Raw genomic sequence first — 18747 nt, 5'->3', positions numbered from 1 at the left:
AGGGGGCGCATGGGATATGGATTTGTAACTGAGGTGGGGCAGCGCTCTGGCCTGGGGCAGGCAACGTGATTACAACGCTTCCCCCTGGCCTCAGAACCGGGATCTCTGCTGCTTTCCCTGCTGAGCTGAGGGAGGCCACGTCTCAGCCCCTTTGCAGGAGCTCATGACCCCTGTGCGGCCCTAGAGCCATGACTGCAGCTTATGGGCCCTGTTCCCTTTCGGTCCCGGCTCCGGGGGAGACGCTGACCATGGCGACACGGCTGTGGGGCGGGGAGAGCTCCCATGTTAGAGCCACCCCAATCCATGGGGCGTCCATCCGAGTGTGGCGGGTGGGGTGAATTCCTGCAGCTTCTCACCGAGCCGGGATGTTCCCTCTGCCCCCGCACATGGAGGAAGGTTTTAGCACATCGGGTCTTTTTAAATGTATGGGCTGGCCGGGGACCCTCTGTCCCTGCGCCGGCTGTGGGGAAAGAGCATGCAGGGGTTGAGCCAGAGGGAGGGGTGGGGAGGTGACAGGCCGAGAGGAAACTGGCCACGTGTTCCACAATCCCTGTGTCCTGTGCACGGCCCAGCTTGCAGGGTGCTGCACTGCATCTCTGGACATCTGGCTGCAGCTGGAGATGGGGCAGGGGGTGGACGTTGCATTGGGTCATTCCTCTGCTTTTGGGACTGGAATTCAGCACAAGAAGTTGGGGCTGCTGATCATGGAGCGACCTGGGAACCCACCCCCACAGCCCCCTGCTCGGCTCGTAAATATCACGCACTTGGATGCCGGCCAAGCAATTTCCTGCCCACCTGACTGGCCTTCTGAATCCTTCATTAGGCTGAGCAGAGGCTTCCACCGCAGCTTCTGCCTTCACGGCTGTGTGGCTGTTAAACAGCTGCTGAGCCTCACCCCAGAAGTGGCTGCATCTCAGAGCCAAGTGAGGGGTCCCTTGTATAAAGAGCTGCCATACTCCCCCTGCCCCACACACGCCTTTCAGAGGTGGCTGCATCCCAGGGCTGGGTGAAGCAATGCCTCTGAGTGGCCTGCAAAGCACTCTGGGATGAAAGACCCTATGGACTCCAAGCGGCCTTCCCATAACCCTGCCTTCTCCATCCCCCTGCAGATGAGGGATGTCCAGAATGAACACCTGACCCGCTTCATCGGAGCCTGCACGGACCCTCCAAACATCTGCATCCTGACGGAGTACTGCCCCCGTGGGAGCCTCCAGGTATCACCACACAGGAGCTATGGGGCAGAGGAGATGCAGTGGGGTGTAGTGGATGGGACTGGGAGCTGGAACTCCTGGGTTCTCTCCTGGCTCTGGGAGGGGAGTAGGATCTGGTGCATTAAAGCTGGGGGGGAGCTGGGATCCAGGACTCCTGGGTTCTCTCCTGGCTCTGGGAGGGGAGTGGGGTCCAGTGGGTTGGACCAGGGGTCCTGAGAGCCAGGACTCCTGGGTTTTCTTCCCCACTGAGGTGGGGGGGCGGTTCCGTGTGGCAGCTGGTGAAGGTTTGCCTGGTGCTGAGCAGAGCCCGGAAGGTGTTGGGGCAGCAGGGGAGGGGCCCGAAGGAGCCCCCGGCCCGATGCCCAGCGCCCTGCATGCTGCCGTTCTCGGGTGGGGTCGCCAGGCTCCGATCTCCTTGGCGACGGGGGGAGGAGAAGGGCTGCGACCCCTGCCTCCAGGGTGTACTTGGTGCCCGGCGTCGCAGCAAACGTGCAGAGCCGTGGGCAGGCCTGTCCGTGCCCCATCAGTGCCCACGGGAGGGGGGCCCAAGCGCGGCGGTCACCGCATTGGGAGGGTCACGCTTTGCAGCAGCGATGGCGGGGGGCGGTGTCTGAATTGAAAGGAGGGGGCACGGCTGGGCTTCCCCCGTCCCCAGGGCCCAGCGAGTGCTGGCGAGGGGCGCGGGGGCTCTTTCCAAGCGGGATGATTTATGGGGGGAGGGCGCTCCCCTCCCCCGTTTCCTCTCTCGTGGCCGGCCTGGATTGCTGGCTGCATGCTCCAGCGCAGAAGCAGCTCCTCTAATGACTGAGAGAGAAGCCCCCCCCCATTCTGGGGGTCCCTGCTGGGTACCCCGCTTGCTGTGGGGGTCCCTGTCGGCCAACCAGGCGCCATGGGGACATGCCCCCTTATTCTCCAGCTCTCGCTGTTGAACACGGGGAGCCGTACAGTCCCCCCGGCCCCTCCGCCCGGCCTGCCACGGAACCGCAGCGGCTGGCCGAGCCCCGTGCATGCCACGGGCACTTTGCACCAGCGCAGCCCCCCGCGCCGGTCCCGGCTGCACGTGGCCCTGGTTCAGTTCCAGGCCCAGGCCAGGGGGTGGCCCCCGGATAGACCCGCCAAGCCAGGTCCGGTGCCCACCCCCACCCCCATTACCCCACCAGTGCCACTGCCAAGGGCTGGTGGGGAGCCAGGGCTGTCGGCCCTGGGGGGCGGTTCCGGAAGGATCCAGAGCCCTAGTTGCTCAGGAAGAGGGCTCGGACCCCTCAGCTGGGAGGAGGGAGAGTAGCTCAGCGCCCCCCCGTGCTTGTCCCTGTGCTGTGCAGGACATCCTGGAGAACGAGAGCATCACGCTGGACTGGATGTTCCGGTACTCGCTCACCACTGACATCGTTAAGGTAACGGTCGGCCCCCTGCCTGCCCCCACAGCACCCGGCCCCCTGCCTGCCCCCACAGCACCCGGCCCCCACAGTGCCCAGCCCCGTGCCTGCCTCTGCAGCCCCCAGCCTGCCCCCACAGCGCCCTCTCCAGCTCTCTGCAGCGCCCAGTGCCCACACCCAGTCCCTTGCCTTCCCCGTGGGGCCTCTGACCCATGCACCAGCTCTGCAGCCCCCGTGCTGTCCCCCTGGCAAGGCCTGGCAGGGGATCTGGACCTCGCTGCAGAAGGTCCCAGGCTGAGGCTCCGGCATCCCTCCCCCGCTTTTCTGCCCCCCCAGGGGATGCTGTTCCTGCACAATGGGGTGATTGTCTCCCACGGCAACCTCAAGTCCTCCAACTGCGTGGTGGACAGCCGCTTCGTGCTCAAGATCACGGACTACGGGCTGGAGAGCTTCCGCGTGGCCCCCGACTCCGACGACTCCCACGCACTCTTCGCCAGTGAGGGCCGCGGCGCCCTGGGGGCCCCTGGAAACGGGGGGTCCCTCGGGGGTGGACACAGCCCCAGCTCTAGCCTGCTCACCCAGCCTGGACCCCACTGGGTCTGGCCACTGGCTGCCCCATTTCCCCCCTGCTGGGCCCAGCCACGGTCCCTCCCATCCCTCCCTGCTGGGCCCAGCCATGCCCGCCCCCAGCCCTCACTGGCCACCCCATTCCTCCCCCCCGTTCGTCCCAGCCACTGCCCCCCTCACTGGCCACGGCCCCCAAACCCCATCGGGTCTGGCCACTGGCTGCCCCATTTCCGCCCTGCTGGTCCCAGCCATGCCCCCCGACCCTTACTGGCCACGGTCCCCCCACGCCCTCTGACCCTTGCCAGGCACAGCCGCGGCCGACCCCCGCCGGGCCCACAGTCGCAGGGGGCAGCTAGTCCCGGGGAGCTTGCCCCAGGCCCTTCCTCTGAGACAGGAAAAGGGCTCGGCTCCAGGCCAGGTCAGTGGTTCTCTTCCCCCCCAGCCCCGGGCTGGGGGAAGCCCTGCAGATCCAGGCCCTCCAAGCCCCAACCCGGCTGGAAGGCCCCACAGCGCAGGAGGGCAGCCAGGCCAACCCAGGTGTCTTCCCTCCTGCCGGCCTGGCCATGCCCCTCTCCTGTCTCCACCCCCCGCCCTGCCTGACCCTGTCTCCTCGCCCCCCAGAGAAGCTGTGGACGGCGCCCGAGCTGCTGCGCATGGAGGTGCCCCCAGCCCAGGGCACCCAGAAAGGCGACGTGTACAGCTTTGGGATCATCCTGCAGGAGATAGCCCTGCGCAACGGGGTCTTCTACGTGGAGGGGCTGGACCTGAGCCCCAAAGGTGAGAGTTGGGGGAGGGGAGCCCTGCCTGGGGGGGACAGACCCCAAAAGTGAGAGTACTTGTCGGGGAGGGCTGGTGCCCCAGAGCAGAGGGAGTGCCCTTTGGGGGGCTCACTCGTCTGGCTGTGTAAATGGGGCGTTTCCCCCCTCCCCGGCTTGCCCGGCTAGGGGCAGTGTGCTGGGGGAGGCCGGGGAGCGGAGTGCCCGTGGGGCGGGTGCTGGCTGGAATCCTGGGCTGAGGGAAGCTGGGCTTGGCCCCCCCAGGAGAGCCCATATGTGGGGCAGAGGAGGGGGTCTGTTCCCTGGACAGGTGCCAGGAAAGCAGGGATGAAGCAGAGCAGGGGGGTCAGCCAAGAGCCCCAGCCTGCCAGCCAGCTGGAAGGCAGTCAGGAGGGGAAAGCGGCAGAGCCAAGCAGGGAACCCAGGAGTCCTGAGTCCCATCCTGTGTGTTCAGCCCTAGAGCCAGGTGGGGCATTGATGGGAGGCTGACGCGGGAACACATGAGCCTGGGCCGTGGCCTCGGGGGGGGCATATGGGGCCTGTGCCATGGGGCCCCTGGCTCACCCCCCTCCACCCCCGGCCCACAGAGATCATTGAGCGGGTGAAGGGCGGCGAGCGCCCCTACTTCCGGCCCTCCGTGAACGTGGCCTGCCACATCGAGGAGCTGGGGCTGCTCATGCAGCACTGCTGGGCCGAGGACGTGCTGGAGCGGCCGGACTTCAACCAGATCAAGATCCTGCTCCGCAAGTTCAACAGGTGAGCGGCCCCCCCGTCACTCCCAGCCCCCTCTCACCGGCCACATCACCCCCCCCCCGTCACTCCCAGCCCCCTCTCACCGGCCACCTCAGCGACCCCCCCGTCACTCCCAGCCCCCTCTCACCGGCCACATCACCCCCCCGTCACTCCCAGCCCCCTCTCACCGGCCACATCCGCTCCCCCCCGTCACTCCCAGCCCCCTCTCACCGGCCTCCGCTCCCCCCCGTCACTCCCAGCCCCCTCTCACCGGCCACATCACCCCCCCCCCGTCACTCCCAGCCCCCTCTCACCGGCCACATCACCCCCCCCCGTCACTCCCAGCCCCCTCTCACCGGCCACATCGCCCCCCCCCCGTCACTCCCAGCCCCCTCTCACCGGCCACCTCAGCGCCCCCCCCCCGTCACTCCCAGCCCCCTCTCACCGGCCACCTCAGCGCCCCCCCCCCGTCACTCCCAGCCCCCTCTCACCGGCCACATCCGCTCCCCCCCCCCCGTCACTACCAGCCCCCTCTCACCGGCCACATCACCCCCCCGTCACTCCCAGCCCCCTCTCACCGGCCACATCCGCTCCCCCCCCCCGTCACTACCAGCCCCCTCTCACCGGCCACATCACCCCCCCGTCACTCCCAGCCCCCTCTAACCGGCCACCTCAGCGCCCCCCCCGTCACTCCCAGCCCCCTCTCACCGGCCACATCACCCCCCCCCGTCACTCCCAGCCCCCTCTCACCGGCCACCTCAGCGCCCCCCCCCGTCACTCCCAGCCCCCTCTCACCGGCCACCTCAGCGCCCCCCCCCCGTCACTCCCAGCCCCCTCTCACCGGCCACCTCAGCGCCCCCCCCCGTCACTCCCAGCCCCCTCTCACCGGCCACCTCAGCGCCCCCCCCCCCGTCACTCCCAGCCCCCTCTCACCGGCCACCTCAGCGCCCCCCCCCGTCACTCCCAGCCCCCTCTCACCGGCCACCTCAGCGCCCCCCCCCCCCGTCACTCCCAGCCCCCTCTCACCGGCCACATCACGCCCCCGTCACTCCCAGCCCCCTCTCACCGGCCACATCCACTCCCAGCCCCCTCTCACCGGCCACCTCAGCGCCCCCGCCCCCGTCACTCCCAGCCCCCTCTCACCGGCCACCTCAGCGCCCCCCCCGTCACTCCCAGCCCCCTCTAACCGGCCACCTCAGTGCCCCCCCGTCACTCCCAGCCCCCTCTCACCGGCCACCTCAGTGCCCCCCCCGTCACTCCCAGCCCCCTCTAACCGGCCACCTCACCCCCCCCCCGTCACTCCCAGCCCCCTCTCACCGGCCACATCACCCCCCCGTCACTCCCAGCCCCCTCTCACCGGCCACATCCGCTCCCCCCCGTCACTCCCAGCCCCCTCTCACCGGCCACATCACCCCCCCGTCACTCCCAGCCCCCTCTCACCGGCCACCTCAGCGCCCCCCCCCGTCACTCCCAGCCCCCTCTCACCGGCCACATCACCCCCCCCCCCGTCACTCCCAGCCCCCTCTCACCGGCCACATCCACTCCCCCCCCGTCACTCCCAGCCCCCTCTATCCGGCCACGTCAGCGCCCTCCCCCCCCCCAGTCACTCCCAGCCCCCTCTATCCGGCCACGTCAGCGCCCTCCCCCCCCCCGGTCACTCCCAGCCCCCTCTATCCGGCCACGTCAGCGCCCTCCCCCCCCCCCCGGTCACTCCCAGCCCCCTCTATCCGGCCACGTCAGCGCCCTCCCCCCCCCCCGGTCACTCCCAGCCCCCTCTATCCGGCCACATCAGCGCCCTTCCCCCCCCCCCCCGTCACTCCCAGCCCCCTCTAACCGGCCACATCAGCGCCTCCCCCCGCGTCACTCCCAGCCCCCTCTCACCGGCCACATCCGCTCCCCCCCGTCACTCCCAGCCCCCTCTCACCGGCCACATCAGCCCTGCCACAAGCCACAGACTCCTCAGTCAGACCCTCCCCACTGCCCCCGACGCCTCCTCCAGGCACAGGCCCCGCTCAAGTCGCCCAGCCCATAGAGGGACAGGTGGGACTGGGCTGCCCCCCCCACCCAGGGCTGCAGGTCTGGCCCTGCCCCTGGAGCCTGCCCCCTGCTGGCTGGTCGTGGGGTGTGTTGCAGTAGCCCCGGCCGCTTCCACCCCGGTTATTCCATCGAGTCCCTGTCCTCGGGTGGGAGAGGGAGCAAGCGGGGGGCTGTGCTGGCTGCATGGCTGGTGTGGGGTGCCCCACCCCGGCGAGCTCTGGAGGAGAGAGGGTCATTCCCGCGGCCCAGCATCCTCACGGCCCGTGCGTTGCAGGGAGAACAGCAGCAACATCCTGGACAACCTGCTGTCGCGCATGGAGCAGTACGCCAACAACCTGGAGGAGCTGGTGGAGGAGCGGACGCAGGCCTACCTGGAGGAGAAGCGCAAGGCCGAGGCCCTGCTCTACCAGATCCTGCCCCAGTGAGTGACGGGCCGGACCCGCCCGCCTGCCCCAGGCAGGCTCCTTAACCCCCCGTCCTCCCGAGGGCACCAGGCACGTGCCAGGCCTCGCGCCCGAGACCAGATCCTAGACTGCCCCATTGGCACCCAGGCTCCACCCTCAGCCCCCCCAGCGCTATGGGGGCCTGCTCCTCCTCCCCCAGCCGGGGGGGGTAACCCCACTGTTTGCCAGGGAGCCCCCCAAACACCTGGGCATCCAGGCCCCTTCTGCCCCCGTCCCTCACCCCGCTCTCCCTGTCCCCCAGCTCCGTGGCCGAGCAGCTGAAGCGCGGGGAGACGGTGCAGGCTGAGGCCTTCGACGTCGTCACCATCTACTTCAGTGACATCGTGGGGTTCACAGCCCTGTCGGCAGAGAGCACCCCCATGCAGGTAACCGGCGGGGCAGGGCACGTCCCCGTAGGTCGCTGGGGGAGGGCTGTGGTGCTCCCCCGGGGTCTCTGGCCCAGCCGCCTGGGCACAGCCGCTGGTTAGCCCCCAGCGGGTTGGGAAGGGGAATCCTACCTGCGATGACAGTGCTGGGGAGGAGGAAGGCAGCAGGAGAGAACTGGCGGAGCTTGGATCTGGCCAGGGCCCCCCGTCCCGGGTTCAAAGCCTGCCCTGGCGGGAGAGCTGTGTGGAGGCTGAGGGGCCAAGCACGGGGCTCTAGGCGCAGCAGGGCTGGCGGTGCTTGGAGCCCTGGCTCCCGCCCCCACCGGCGGGCACAGCCCTCTGCTTGGGCAGAGGTGCCAGGCTCAGTCTCCAGGGTGCCCTGCCTGCATCCCTGCTTCATCCATCAGCAGCCCGGATCCCCTGGGCAGGAGCCTGCGTCCCAGGGGAGGGCTCAGCGCCACCCCCCGCCCCCGCCTGTCTGTCACATCTCTGGGGCTGGTGCGTGAGGGGCGGAAGTGCTCACTGCCCTGGGGGTGGGGGGGATCAGGCCAGGCCCTCTCACCTCCCCCTCCCACCCTGCTGCGTGCGTTGCAGGTTGTGACCTTGCTGAACGACCTGTACACCTGCTTCGACGCCATCATCGACAACTTCGATGTCTACAAGGTGAGGGGGGGGCTGCGGGGGGCCTGTCGAGGTGGGGTGGGGATTGCTGGGGGAGGGGGGTCTGGCCGACACCCGCCTCCACTGAGACTGACGGTTCTGGCACGAACAAAGAGCTGCTCCCCTGCCCCGGGACAGCCCCCCTCATGCTGCCGCTCTGGTGGAGATGCCATCGCCATTGCCGTGACGTGCCCCCAGCTCTGCCCTGGGTCTGACGCCGCCCCCTGCTGGCTGGATCTGCCCTCCTGGCCCTTGAAATCCTCACTCCGGAGGCTGCTCCACGCCCCGCAGTCGTGCCCCTGCTGCTCTGTCCAAGGAGCTGGAACTGCCCCCGAGGGCCAATGCCAGTGAGCAGAGGAGCTGCCAGGCCAGCCCAGCCCAGTCTCCTGTCGCTGGGAGGAAGGGGCAGTGCTGGGGTAAGGGGGAGTTTCCTCCAGACCCTGTCGGCTGGGGGCAGCTCATGGCCAGAGGCAAGAGGACGCATCAGCCGAGTACAACGCTGGAGGCTCCTGGTCTGCTGAGGTTTCCTGGGCACAGGCATGCACATGCCCATGCACACACACGCACACGTGTGCACCCCCTCATTTCCCCCGGGCTCAAGCCTCACAACACGGCCCTGAGGGAGAGGCATCCGGGGAGGCGGGGGCAGCGTGTGCAGCTGGTTTGCCCCAGGGCTGTGCTCTCTTCCTCCCCTCCCCCCCCCGCAGGTGGAGACTATCGGCGACGCCTACATGGTGGTGTCGGGGCTGCCGGTGCGCAACGGCAAGCTGCACGCCCGCGAGGTGGCCCGCATGTCCCTGGCCCTGCTCGATGCCGTGCGCACCTTCAAGATCCGCCACCGGCCGGACCAGCAACTCAAGCTGCGCATCGGGATCCACAGCGGTGAGCCGGGGGGGAACCGGCGGGGAGGGCCTTGAGCAAGGGCAGCATGGCCCCAGGCAGCACCAGGCAATGGGCTGCAGGGAGCCCCTAGGGTATCCCCCCCTCACGCACACACTGGGGAGCACAGAGGGCAGCAGGTGCTCCCTCCTGCCCCTCCCCTTGCCATGCAGCTCTGCAAGAGCCTGTCACGCTCTGACCCTAAATAGACTGGGCCATTTGCATGGGACTTGGAGCCAGGACTCCTGGGTTCTATCCCCGCTCTGGGAAGGGAGTGGGGTCTGTGATGGGTTCGGTCACAGAGACTCCCCTCGAGACTGTCACTTGATGAGCTGGGGTACCACTGAGAACAACCTTCCTGCCAGAACAGGTGCTCTCCACTCCTGTGCTGTACTGTGCTGTGCTGGAGCTGACTGACACTCCAGTCAGCTCCAGCACAGCCCCAGAGGTTGAGCCACGCCTCTCTGCAGTTCACTGAAACTGACATTCACTCAGCTCAGGGGCTTCTCAGTTAACAGGGACTTTCCCAGCGCCCAGTGTTCAGCCTTTCTGGGAGCCTGAACCCCAAATAAATCCGTTTTACTCTGTATAAAGCTTATACAGGGTAAATTCATAAATTGTCCACCCTCTATAACGCTGATAGAGAGAGATGCACAGCTGTTTGCTCCCCCAGGTATTAACCACTTACTCTGGGTTTATTAATAAACAAAAGTGATTGTATTAAGTATAAAAAGTAGGATTTAAGTGGTTTCAAGTAATAACAGATAGAACAAAGCAGCAAAGAGCCCTGTGGCACCTTATAGACTAACAGACATATTGGAGCATAAGTTTTACGTCTATTAGTCTATAAGGTGCCACAGGGCTCTTAGTCTGGATCTGTAAAAGCGGCAAACACGGCTACCCCTCTGATACTAGACAGAACAAAGTAAGTCACCTAGCAAAATAAAGCAAAAACACGCACTCTAAGCCTAATAAAGTAGAAAGCTGAATTCAGATAAAATCTTACCCTCAGAGATGTTCCAATAAGCTTCTGTCACAGACTAGTTTCAGAGTAACAGCCGTGTTAGTTTGTATTCGCAAAAAGAAAAGGAGGACTTGTGGCACCTTAGAGACTAACCAATTTATTTGAGCATGAGCTTTCGTGAGCTACAGCTCACTTCATCGGACTCCTTCCTAGTCTGGGCCCAATCCTTTCCCCTGGTACAGTCCTTGTTAGTTCCAGCAGACATCTCAGGGGGTAAGCAGGGGTTTTCTCATGACTGGCAGCCCCTTTGTCCTGCTCCACCCCCTTTTATAGCTTTGGCACAAGGCGGGAATCTTTTGTGTCTCTGGGTCCCCACCCCTCCTAAATAGAAAAGTGCCAGATTTAAGATGGATTTCATTATCAGGTGCCATGGTAAGACCCCTAGTCTCCATTCCCCATGAGCTGACCCACATGTTACTTGAAAGCCTTCCTGTGTACTAAGGCCATTTACGACTGATTGTTTCTGGAGTTCCCTTAATGGCCTCCAATTAATATGTTTACATCAGTGATACAACTTCATTTCTTATTCTCCTAACTCCAGACACAGAAGTAATACACACAAACAAATAGGATGAACACACTTAGTAGATCACAGGCTTTCTAATGGCACCATACAAGGGGTATTTAGCATAAAGCATATTCCAGTTCTGTCATATTCATAAGCATATTTCCATAAAGCATATGGAGTGCAATCTCACAGGGTCTAGTGGTTAGAGCAGGACTCCTGGGTTCCGTTCCCAGCTTTGGTAAGGGAGTGGGATCTAGTGGTTAGAGGTTGGGGGGACTGAGGGCCAGGACTCCTGAGCTCCAGTCCTAGCGCCACCACCGGCTGGCTGGGGACCTTCCCTGCCTCACCCAGGGAGCCGCTAGCGTGCGAGGCCCTTTGTACAAGCCCAGCACTATCAGTGCAAGGGCTGGTTGATTTGAATGTATGTGATCCGGGCAGGGGAGGGGTGAGCCCTGGTGGGGGACGAAGCAGCCCTGGGTGCAGCCTTCAGGGGGGTGCCCAACACTCTCTGTCCCTCCTGTCCCAGGCCCAGTCTGCGCGGGGGTGGTCGGTCTGAAGATGCCCCGTTATTGCCTCTTTGGGGACACGGTGAACACAGCCTCACGGATGGAGTCCAATGGGGAAGGTAAAGGGGCCAGGCACAGGACTGAGCTGTGGGGGGCAGAAGGGGGCACTGCGTGGGGAGGGTGGTGCCAGCAAATGGGGGGCAGAGGGGAGGACTGGGTTGCGAGTGGGGAGGGGTGCTGGCGAGCAGGGGGGCCACCAGAGTGGAGGGGTGGCTGGAGCTGGCTGGACTGGGCCAGTCGTCCTCCCCAGGAGCTGAGCTGAGGCCGGGCAGGTGGCTGCAGGGAGCTGGAGGGGGCTGTGTCTCTGCCCGGGGGGAGACGGGGACGGCAGAGGGGCAGGGCGGCCGTGTCCCTGCACCACCCACAGCCCCATGTCTGTGGTTCCAGCCCTGAAGATCCACCTGTCGTCGGCCACCAAATGCGTCCTGGAGGAGGTCGGATGCTTCGAGCTGGAGCTGCGCGGGGACGTGGAGATGAAGGTGACGGAAGCATGGCCTCCCTCTGCCCCCACCAGCCTCATCGCCCCCCACTGGTCCCCCTGCCACTGTCTTCCCCTGGGCACTACTACCCGCCCCATGGAGTCCCGTTCTTGGGCACTGCCATCTACCCCCTCCCAGGGACACGTGCCCCCACCCTCGCTCCCCTCCCTCGAGCCCCACCTGGGTCGGGCCAAGCAAGGGGGGGGCTGCCCCAGCCCCAGCACCAGCCACATCTCCTAACACCTGCCGGAGCAGACTCTGCCCCTGGTCTGCACCTTCCTCCCAGGCCAGACTGCCCAGGGCCCTGCCTGGGGCAGGCATGGGGGGGGATCCCCCCAGGGTACCCCCTGAGCTTCCTCTCCTCCCGCAGGGCAAGGGCAAGATGCGGACATACTGGCTGCTGGGTGAGCGCATGAGCAGCACGCGGGGCTGACCTGCCCGCCGAGGGACCAGCATCCACCCGCGCGCCGGCCCGTCCTGCTTCTCCTCCGGGCACCGGCCTCTCCCACAGACGCCCCAGCCTGGGGCTGAATGGGGCCCTGCAGGGGGGGCCCCGCTGATCCCAGCAAGACACGGGGGCTGGGTGTGGACCCAGCCCTCCTAGGGGGCCTCCAAAGACACTTCAAACAATCACCCCCCGCCAACAGTCTCTGCTGCCCGACAGCCTGAGTCGGGTGAGGGGGAAGCAGAGAATGGTTGGACTGAACCCTGGGGGGATGATACCCCTGCAGCAGCATGGCACCCCCAGCCCCACCCAGTGCCCACGCCCGCCTCCCAGTGCCACTGGCTCGTGAAAAGCCCTGGAGTAGAATCACCGGCCCATCCCCATTCCCAGCCCTGAGCCCCGGTGCTGCCCCTGCCCCGCTCTCTCTCCACCCCTGAGGTGAGGCCCCTGAGCCGGAGCCACATCTCAGGAGAGGATCCCACCCCTGTGAGCCCAGAGCCTTGCACCCTGGTGGGCCTCTCCCCCAGGCCTCGCCACGCTCATCCCCGGAGCCGCGGGTGGGGAGGAGCTGTGGGCCAGGGAAGGAGCCGGTGCTGCCCAGCACCTGCCCTTTCACGAAGAGTGAGGGGGGCGCACACAGCTGGGCATCACCCCCCACACACACCCGGGGTTGGGTGTCCCTGTCAGGGCCTTGTCACCAGAGCTCTACTCTTTGTAATAAAGCCTGTGTATCTCACACTCAGCGTGATGGCTCCCGCGGGCCCTGGGGGGAGGCAGGGCTAACCGTCTGGAGCGGGGAGGCTCCTGGGGGGAGGGAGGGCTAGCTCTGGGGCCTGGGATCGAGGTGTCCTGCCTCACAGGGAATGGGATGAACGGGGGAGGGGGCAGTGGGACACCCGCCTCCACCAGCTTTGCAGCACCCCCACTCCTGCCCAGCCAGGGCCCTCCCCGCTACACCTCCTACCCTGATGTGTCAGCGCCCCTGATCCTGACCCCCCAGGACTGTAGGGGCACCCCTCTGCAGAGCCGATCTGGGAGGCTGGCTGGGCATGTGGGACACTGCGGGGAGGAGGGGCTCAGCCCAGTCTTGCCCCAGGAGGGGCAGGCAGCCCCCGCTCAGAGCCGGGAAGCCCTGGCCTCTGCCAGGAATGCGAGGGAGGCAGCGGGACTGAGCAGGCACCTCCGGCCCTGCCAGGAACGCACAGGCCTGAACGGGCCGTTCCCTGGGCTCGTTTGTCAAAGTCAGCAGCCAGGCCAACAGCAAAGCGCCCCCCCTTCCCCCGCCCCGCCTGGGTGAGCGCCCGGCTGGCTCGGGGCCTGGGGCTCAGTGTTCCCATTCAAGAGCATTTGTGCACTACGGGTCCCCAGGACTCTGCCCTGTACCCCCCCGCTCCCACCATCTACCTGCTCCTGTAACCTGCCCCCAGTAGGCACACGGAAATCCCGTGAGAGTCTCTTAGCTCCCCCGACTGGTCACTGGGGTCGTGGCAGGAAACCGGGACGAGTGGCGAGGGCGGCACGTTTGGCACCAGGACTCCTGGGTTCCATACCCAGCTTTGGGGTGGGAGGGGTGTGCGTTAGAGCAGGCGAGGTGGGGGTGGGACTCCTGTGTTCTGCCCTGGTGCTGGGTGAAAGAGGGCTCGAGTGGGGGTAGGGAGTCAGGACTCCTGGGTTCTGGCCTTAGCTTTTCTGCTGACTGACTTCTGTGCTTCGGTTTCGCCACCTGTAAAGTGGACTAATGACGCCTTCCCCTGAGGCCTGGGAAGGCTTATCCATCAGCCTCTGGGCCCCAGCCACGTGGGCTGCAGCGTGATGGGGAGCTGTGGCAGCCCACCCCGCTCCCCTGCAGGCCACCGCCTCAGGCACTGGGCAGCAATTCCCGGGAGCCCTCACCCCAGCTCAGAGGCAGCCGCTCCCCCATCCCAGGTGGGGCCCCGGCAGTTAAGCAGGGACAGGCTGCATGGAGGACATCGTGGGGGACAGCCTGGGGCCTGGAACGGCCAGAGCAGCCCAGCGAGCGAGCACCGAGGTGGGGACGAACCCTGGCCTCGTAGGGGCAGCGCTGGGCACCAGTGGGGCCGGACGCGGCCTCCCCAGCGGCACCCGGCAGGCTGGGTCTGTAACACGCTGTACCTGCCGAAGGGCAGGGCTCGGGTCCCCTGGCCCAGACCCATCCAGGGGTTGCCCTTCTGCTGTCCTCAAGCAGGCTGGGATGGGGAGCCTGACCACGCCTGGGGTGGGGCGGGGGGAACCGCCAGGGAGCTGTGGGGCTATTGTGCCGCCGGAGGGTGAGGGGAGAATGGGATCTTGAGGCAGACAGACAGACAGCAGGCGGCGGGGTGGGGGTGGGGGGGCGTTCCTGGGAGCCTGGGCAGGTCAGAGGGTGAGGGGAGCTCAGCCAAGGGGAAGAGCCTGGCCCCTGGGATCTCAGGGCTCGCCTGCCCTAGGGAGCGGGTCCTGCTGAGCCGCAGCTGAGCTGAAGGGACCCAATCGTGCCCAGCACCGGCCCAGCCCAGAGCCTGTGGGCCCACAGCAGGCACTCGGGGGGCCCAGGGCTCTAGGGTGAGCCGGGAAGGAAGTAGCTTTGCCAGCCATGGGCCCCTGACACCGGGCAGAGAAGAGCCACCCGCTGACCCTGTGACAATGGCAGGAAGCCTGGGACCACGCTGGGGGAGGCTGGCTGGGGGAGGGATGGGCTGGGGGCTGTGATTCTTACAGCTGCCATGGGGGAGTGATTGGGGGCATGATCCCAGAGCCAGACTTTTGCTCCCACTGCAGTTTGCATCACAGCCAGGCCGGGGTCCTGTGTGGGGAGGGGGAGGCAATGAATTGCCCTGATGGAGCATGGCTGGGGCCAGCACCCCGCCAGCTGCAAGGGGGACCCTGCCTGGGATCATGCTGTGACTGGGCCCTCCTGGGACATGACGTCCGCTGGGCACTGGGGCCTCCTGGGATGTGGCCCTAGGCCTACTGCAGCATCAAGTCTTCTGGGCCCAGGAAGACGGGCACGGCCCTTGGCCAGGCTCAGCCTGCCCCAGGCAGGCTCCCCTCATGCATGGCCCCAGCTTCCAAGGGGACGGGGCTTGGTCTCCGCGGCCCAGGCAGGCTCTGGCCTCTCTGTGGAGGCGGCTGGCAAAGGGGCCAGTCGGCACCAGCAGTGATGGTGGTTCAGGTGACATGGGCACTTTGCCCCCCAGGAAGGGGGCTGAGACCCACACAGGGCCACCAAGCGGCTGCCAGACAGGCCTGACTTTCAGCCCCTATGGGCCTGTTCCGGACTGTCCTGGAGGCGAGGCGCTGCACCCTTGGACCCCATCTCTCCCCCCACCCCCAAACAGCTATAGTTTAGGCCCTCATGGTCAGATCTCCCTCATGCCTTTGCTGTCCCTAAGCCCCCTCGAAGTCCCCCTGTGCCCACCCAAGGGAAAGCAGGCATGGGTCGGGCAGGGACGCAGCGGCCTGCGATCGGGTTTATCGCCCCGGCTGTGGTGCTCTCTGTTGTGCCTGGCCTCCTCCCGCACTGAGTTGTTCACTCCCCTTCTGGCTCCCACTTCCCTGCACTCCTGTATCTGATCAGCGCTGGGACGGAGGGGAGGGGAGGGGAATGAGGTTATGTGCAAAACAGGCTCAGCTGGCTACCCTGGGAGGGAGCCAGGTGGGATCCAGCGAGAGCAGTGAGTTTATCCCTGCAGCCACTGTGCGGTGCCAATAGCCCTGCCGGGGGCAGCCCCATGTCCCATGAGGCCACAGAATTGTGGCATGTGGTGAAGAGCCATGGCTGAGAGCTGCCAGGGAGGGGGGGTCAATGCACAGCCCTGTGTGGATGGGCGTGGGTGAGTGCAGAGTGCTGGGGAGGAGGGAAATGCAGAACCCTATATGGGCAGGGGTCGTCAATGCAGAGCGGTGTGTGGGCGGGGTGCGGTCAATGCAGAGCCCTGTATGGATGGGGGGATAGGGGGTCACTGCAGACCCAGGGTGGGGGGCGTCAGTGCAGAGCCCTGTATGGATGAGGGGATGGGGGTCACTGCAGACCCTGGGGGGGGTGTCAATGCAGAGCCCTGTATGGACAGGGAGATGGGGGGTCACTGCAGAGCCTGGTGGGGGGTGTCGGTGCAGAACCCTGTATGGATGGGGGGATAGGGGGTCACTGCAGACCCAGGGTGGGGGGCGTCAGTGCAGAGCCCTGTATGGATGAGGGGATGGGGGTCACTGCAGACCCTGGGGGGGGTGTCAATGCAGAGCCCTGTATGGACAGGGAGATGGGGGGTCACTGCAGAGCCTGGTGGGGGGTGTCGGTGCAGAACCCTGTATGGATGGGGGGATAGGGGGTCACTGCAGACCCAGGGTGGGGGGCGTCAGTGCAGAGCCCTGTATGGATGAGGGGATAGGGGGTCACTGCAGACCCCGGGGGGGGGTGTCAGTGCAGAGCCATGTATGGATGAGGGGATAGGGGGTCACTGCAGACTCCAGGGGGGGTGTCAGTGCAGAGCCCTGTATGGACAGGGAGATGGGGGGTCACTGCAGAGCCTGGTGGGGGGTGTCGGTGCAGAACCCTGTATGGATGGGGGGGGTTGTCAGTGCAGAGCCCTGTATAGATGGGGGGATAGGGGGTCACTGCAGACCCAGGGTGGGGGGCGTCAGTGCAGAGCCCTGTATGGATGAGGGGATAGGGGGTCACTGCAGACCCCGGGGGGGGTGTGTCAGTGCAGAGCCCTGTATGGACAGGGAGATGGGGGGTCACTGCAGAGCCTGGTGGGGGGTGTCGGTGCAGAACCCTGTATGGATGGGGGAATAGGGGGTCACTGCAGACCCAGAGTGGGGGGGCGTCAGTGCAGAGCCCTGTATGGATGGGGGCGGGGTGTCAGTGCAGAGCCCGAGGGGCGGGGGGGGTCGTTGTCAGTGCAGAGCCCTGTATGGACGGGGGAAGGGGGGTTAGTGCAAAGCCTTGGGGGGGGGCTGGTGCAAAGCCCTGGGGGGGCAGTGCAGAGCCTGTGGGGGGGTCAGCGTAGGGTGACCAGCCAGCAAGTGTGAAAAACCAGGACGGGGGGGGGTAATAGGAGCCTATATCAGACAAAGCCCCAAATCTCGGGACTCTCCCTGTAAAACCGGGCATGGGGTCAGGGGCACGGAGCAATGGGGGGGATAAGCATACAGCGCCCTGCACGCGGCGGGGGGGAAGGGCACGCGCTGCGCTGCGCGGGGGAGGGGAGGGGGAGGGGCGCTCAGAGCCCCAGCCCCAGCCTCGCGCCTCCCCCGTCCCCGGCCTCGTCGAGCGAGACGCTTCAGCCCTACGGAAACCCCGCCCCTCCCTCCCTATTGGCCAGACCGCCTCGCCGGCCCCGCCCCCAGCTGTGACGAGACGTTGGGGCGGAGCCACCTCCCTCCCCCGTCACTCGGGGGCCTCTCCCCGCTGCCATTGGCCGGCGAGGGGCGGAGGGGGCGGGCCTTCCGGCGCGTGAGCCGCTTCCTCCCCCGCCCCCCCCCCCGCTCCTAGTGGCTTCCGGTCTGTGCTGTTGGGTGGGGGGTGTGGAGGCGCCTGCCCCCCCCCGGTCCCCTCAGAGGAGACACCCCCCCTCGGGGAGAGAGAGCCTCTCCCCCGCCAGTCCCCTGCTCCTCCCCCCCAGCCTGGGGACCTGCCCCCTGCGGGCCCCCGCCCCCCATAACGCCGGCCCAGCCCCCCCGAGCAGGAGCTGAGGGGCGCCCCAGGCAGGAGAGAGGGGACCTGCCCCCCCGCAGCCCCCCCCCGCACCCCCTTGAAGGTGCCAGGCAGGTGCTGGGAGGAGTCTGGGGGCTGAGAGAGGAGCCCCCCCATCCTGCCAGCGGGGGAGGCGGGGCAGCCCCCTGCAGCCCTCACCCCCTTGGGCAGAGCTGCGTGGGCCCCAGGGCTGTGAGCGGCAGAGGGGAGCCCCCTGCCAGCCATGGAGAAGGGGAAGGGGGGAGCCGCCGCCGCAGGCGGAGGAGGGAAGTTGCTGCTCTCCACCATCCTGGACGCCAAGGATGAGTTAGAGGAGGTAGGTGCACGTGGGAGAGGGGCCTGTGCGGGGCGGGGCGGGGGCTGGGGGCAAGGAGCTGGGCGGGGGGGCCTGTGCGGGGCGGGGCGGGGCGGGGGCTGGGGGCAAGGAGCTGGGCGGGGGGGCCTGTGCGGGGCGGGGCGGGGGCTGGGGGCAAGGAGCTGGCCGGGGGGCCTGTGCGGGGCGGGGGCTGGGGGAAGGAGCTGGCCGGGGGCCTGTGCGGGGCGGGGGCAAGGGGCGGGGTGGGGGCTGGGGGCACGGAGCTGGCCAGGTGGTCGGGGCGGGGCAGGGGCTGGGGCTGGGGGCAAGGAGCTGGCCAGGTGGCCGGGGCGGGGCTGGGGGCAAGGAGCTGGCCAGGGGGCATGCTGGAGAGGGGGCTGTAAAGGGTGGAATGGAGGCTGGGCCTGGGGATTTGCTGTGCTTGGACACAGTGGTTCTCACTCCCCAGTGCGGTTCCTCCACCTCAGCTTTTCTTTGAGGAGAGAGTCAGCTGGCAGTAAGTTGCAGTCTGAACCCAGTGTGTATTTGTGTAAAGCCCCCTCGATCTTGTCTCCGTTGCACTGGTGGGCAAGCGGTAGCATGTTGCCTGCTAATGTTCCCAGTGGGCAAGTGGTTCTTCACTTCATCTTTGGTTTCTCCACCTTCAC

The 18747-nt window shown here is 66.6% G+C and overlaps 2 protein-coding genes across 2 annotated transcripts in view; both read left to right on the top strand.

Moving 5' to 3' along the window:
• The window catches only part of NPR1 (natriuretic peptide receptor 1), a 30549-nt gene extending 17739 nt beyond the window's left edge, over positions 1-12810 (top strand). Inside the window, exons 11-22 of the mRNA XM_074938344.1 lie at positions 1110-1214; positions 2534-2605; positions 2924-3083; positions 3776-3931; positions 4518-4686; positions 6974-7120; positions 7405-7528; positions 8123-8191; positions 8896-9070; positions 11126-11224; positions 11553-11644; positions 12015-12810. Coding sequence (XP_074794445.1) covers positions 1110-1214; positions 2534-2605; positions 2924-3083; positions 3776-3931; positions 4518-4686; positions 6974-7120; positions 7405-7528; positions 8123-8191; positions 8896-9070; positions 11126-11224; positions 11553-11644; positions 12015-12077 — 1431 coding nt within the window. The 3' untranslated portion in view covers positions 12078-12810. The remainder of the gene's footprint in view (positions 1-1109; positions 1215-2533; positions 2606-2923; positions 3084-3775; positions 3932-4517; positions 4687-6973; positions 7121-7404; positions 7529-8122; positions 8192-8895; positions 9071-11125; positions 11225-11552; positions 11645-12014) is intronic.
• A 5051-nt stretch (positions 12811-17861) lies between these two features.
• INTS3 (integrator complex subunit 3) overlaps positions 17862-18747 on the top strand; it is a 69387-nt gene continuing 68501 nt past the window's right edge. Inside the window, exon 1 of the mRNA XM_074938345.1 lies at positions 17862-18100. Within this exon, the coding sequence (XP_074794446.1) occupies positions 18008-18100 (93 nt within the window). The 5' untranslated portion in view covers positions 17862-18007. The remainder of the gene's footprint in view (positions 18101-18747) is intronic.

Source organism: Natator depressus, chromosome 24 (genome assembly GCF_965152275.1).
Source record: "Natator depressus isolate rNatDep1 chromosome 24, rNatDep2.hap1, whole genome shotgun sequence".
Lineage (NCBI taxonomy): Eukaryota > Metazoa > Chordata > Testudines > Cheloniidae > Natator > Natator depressus.
The sequence above is the reverse complement of the archived record's forward strand: the minus strand, read 5'-3'. Positions and strand labels throughout refer to the sequence as shown.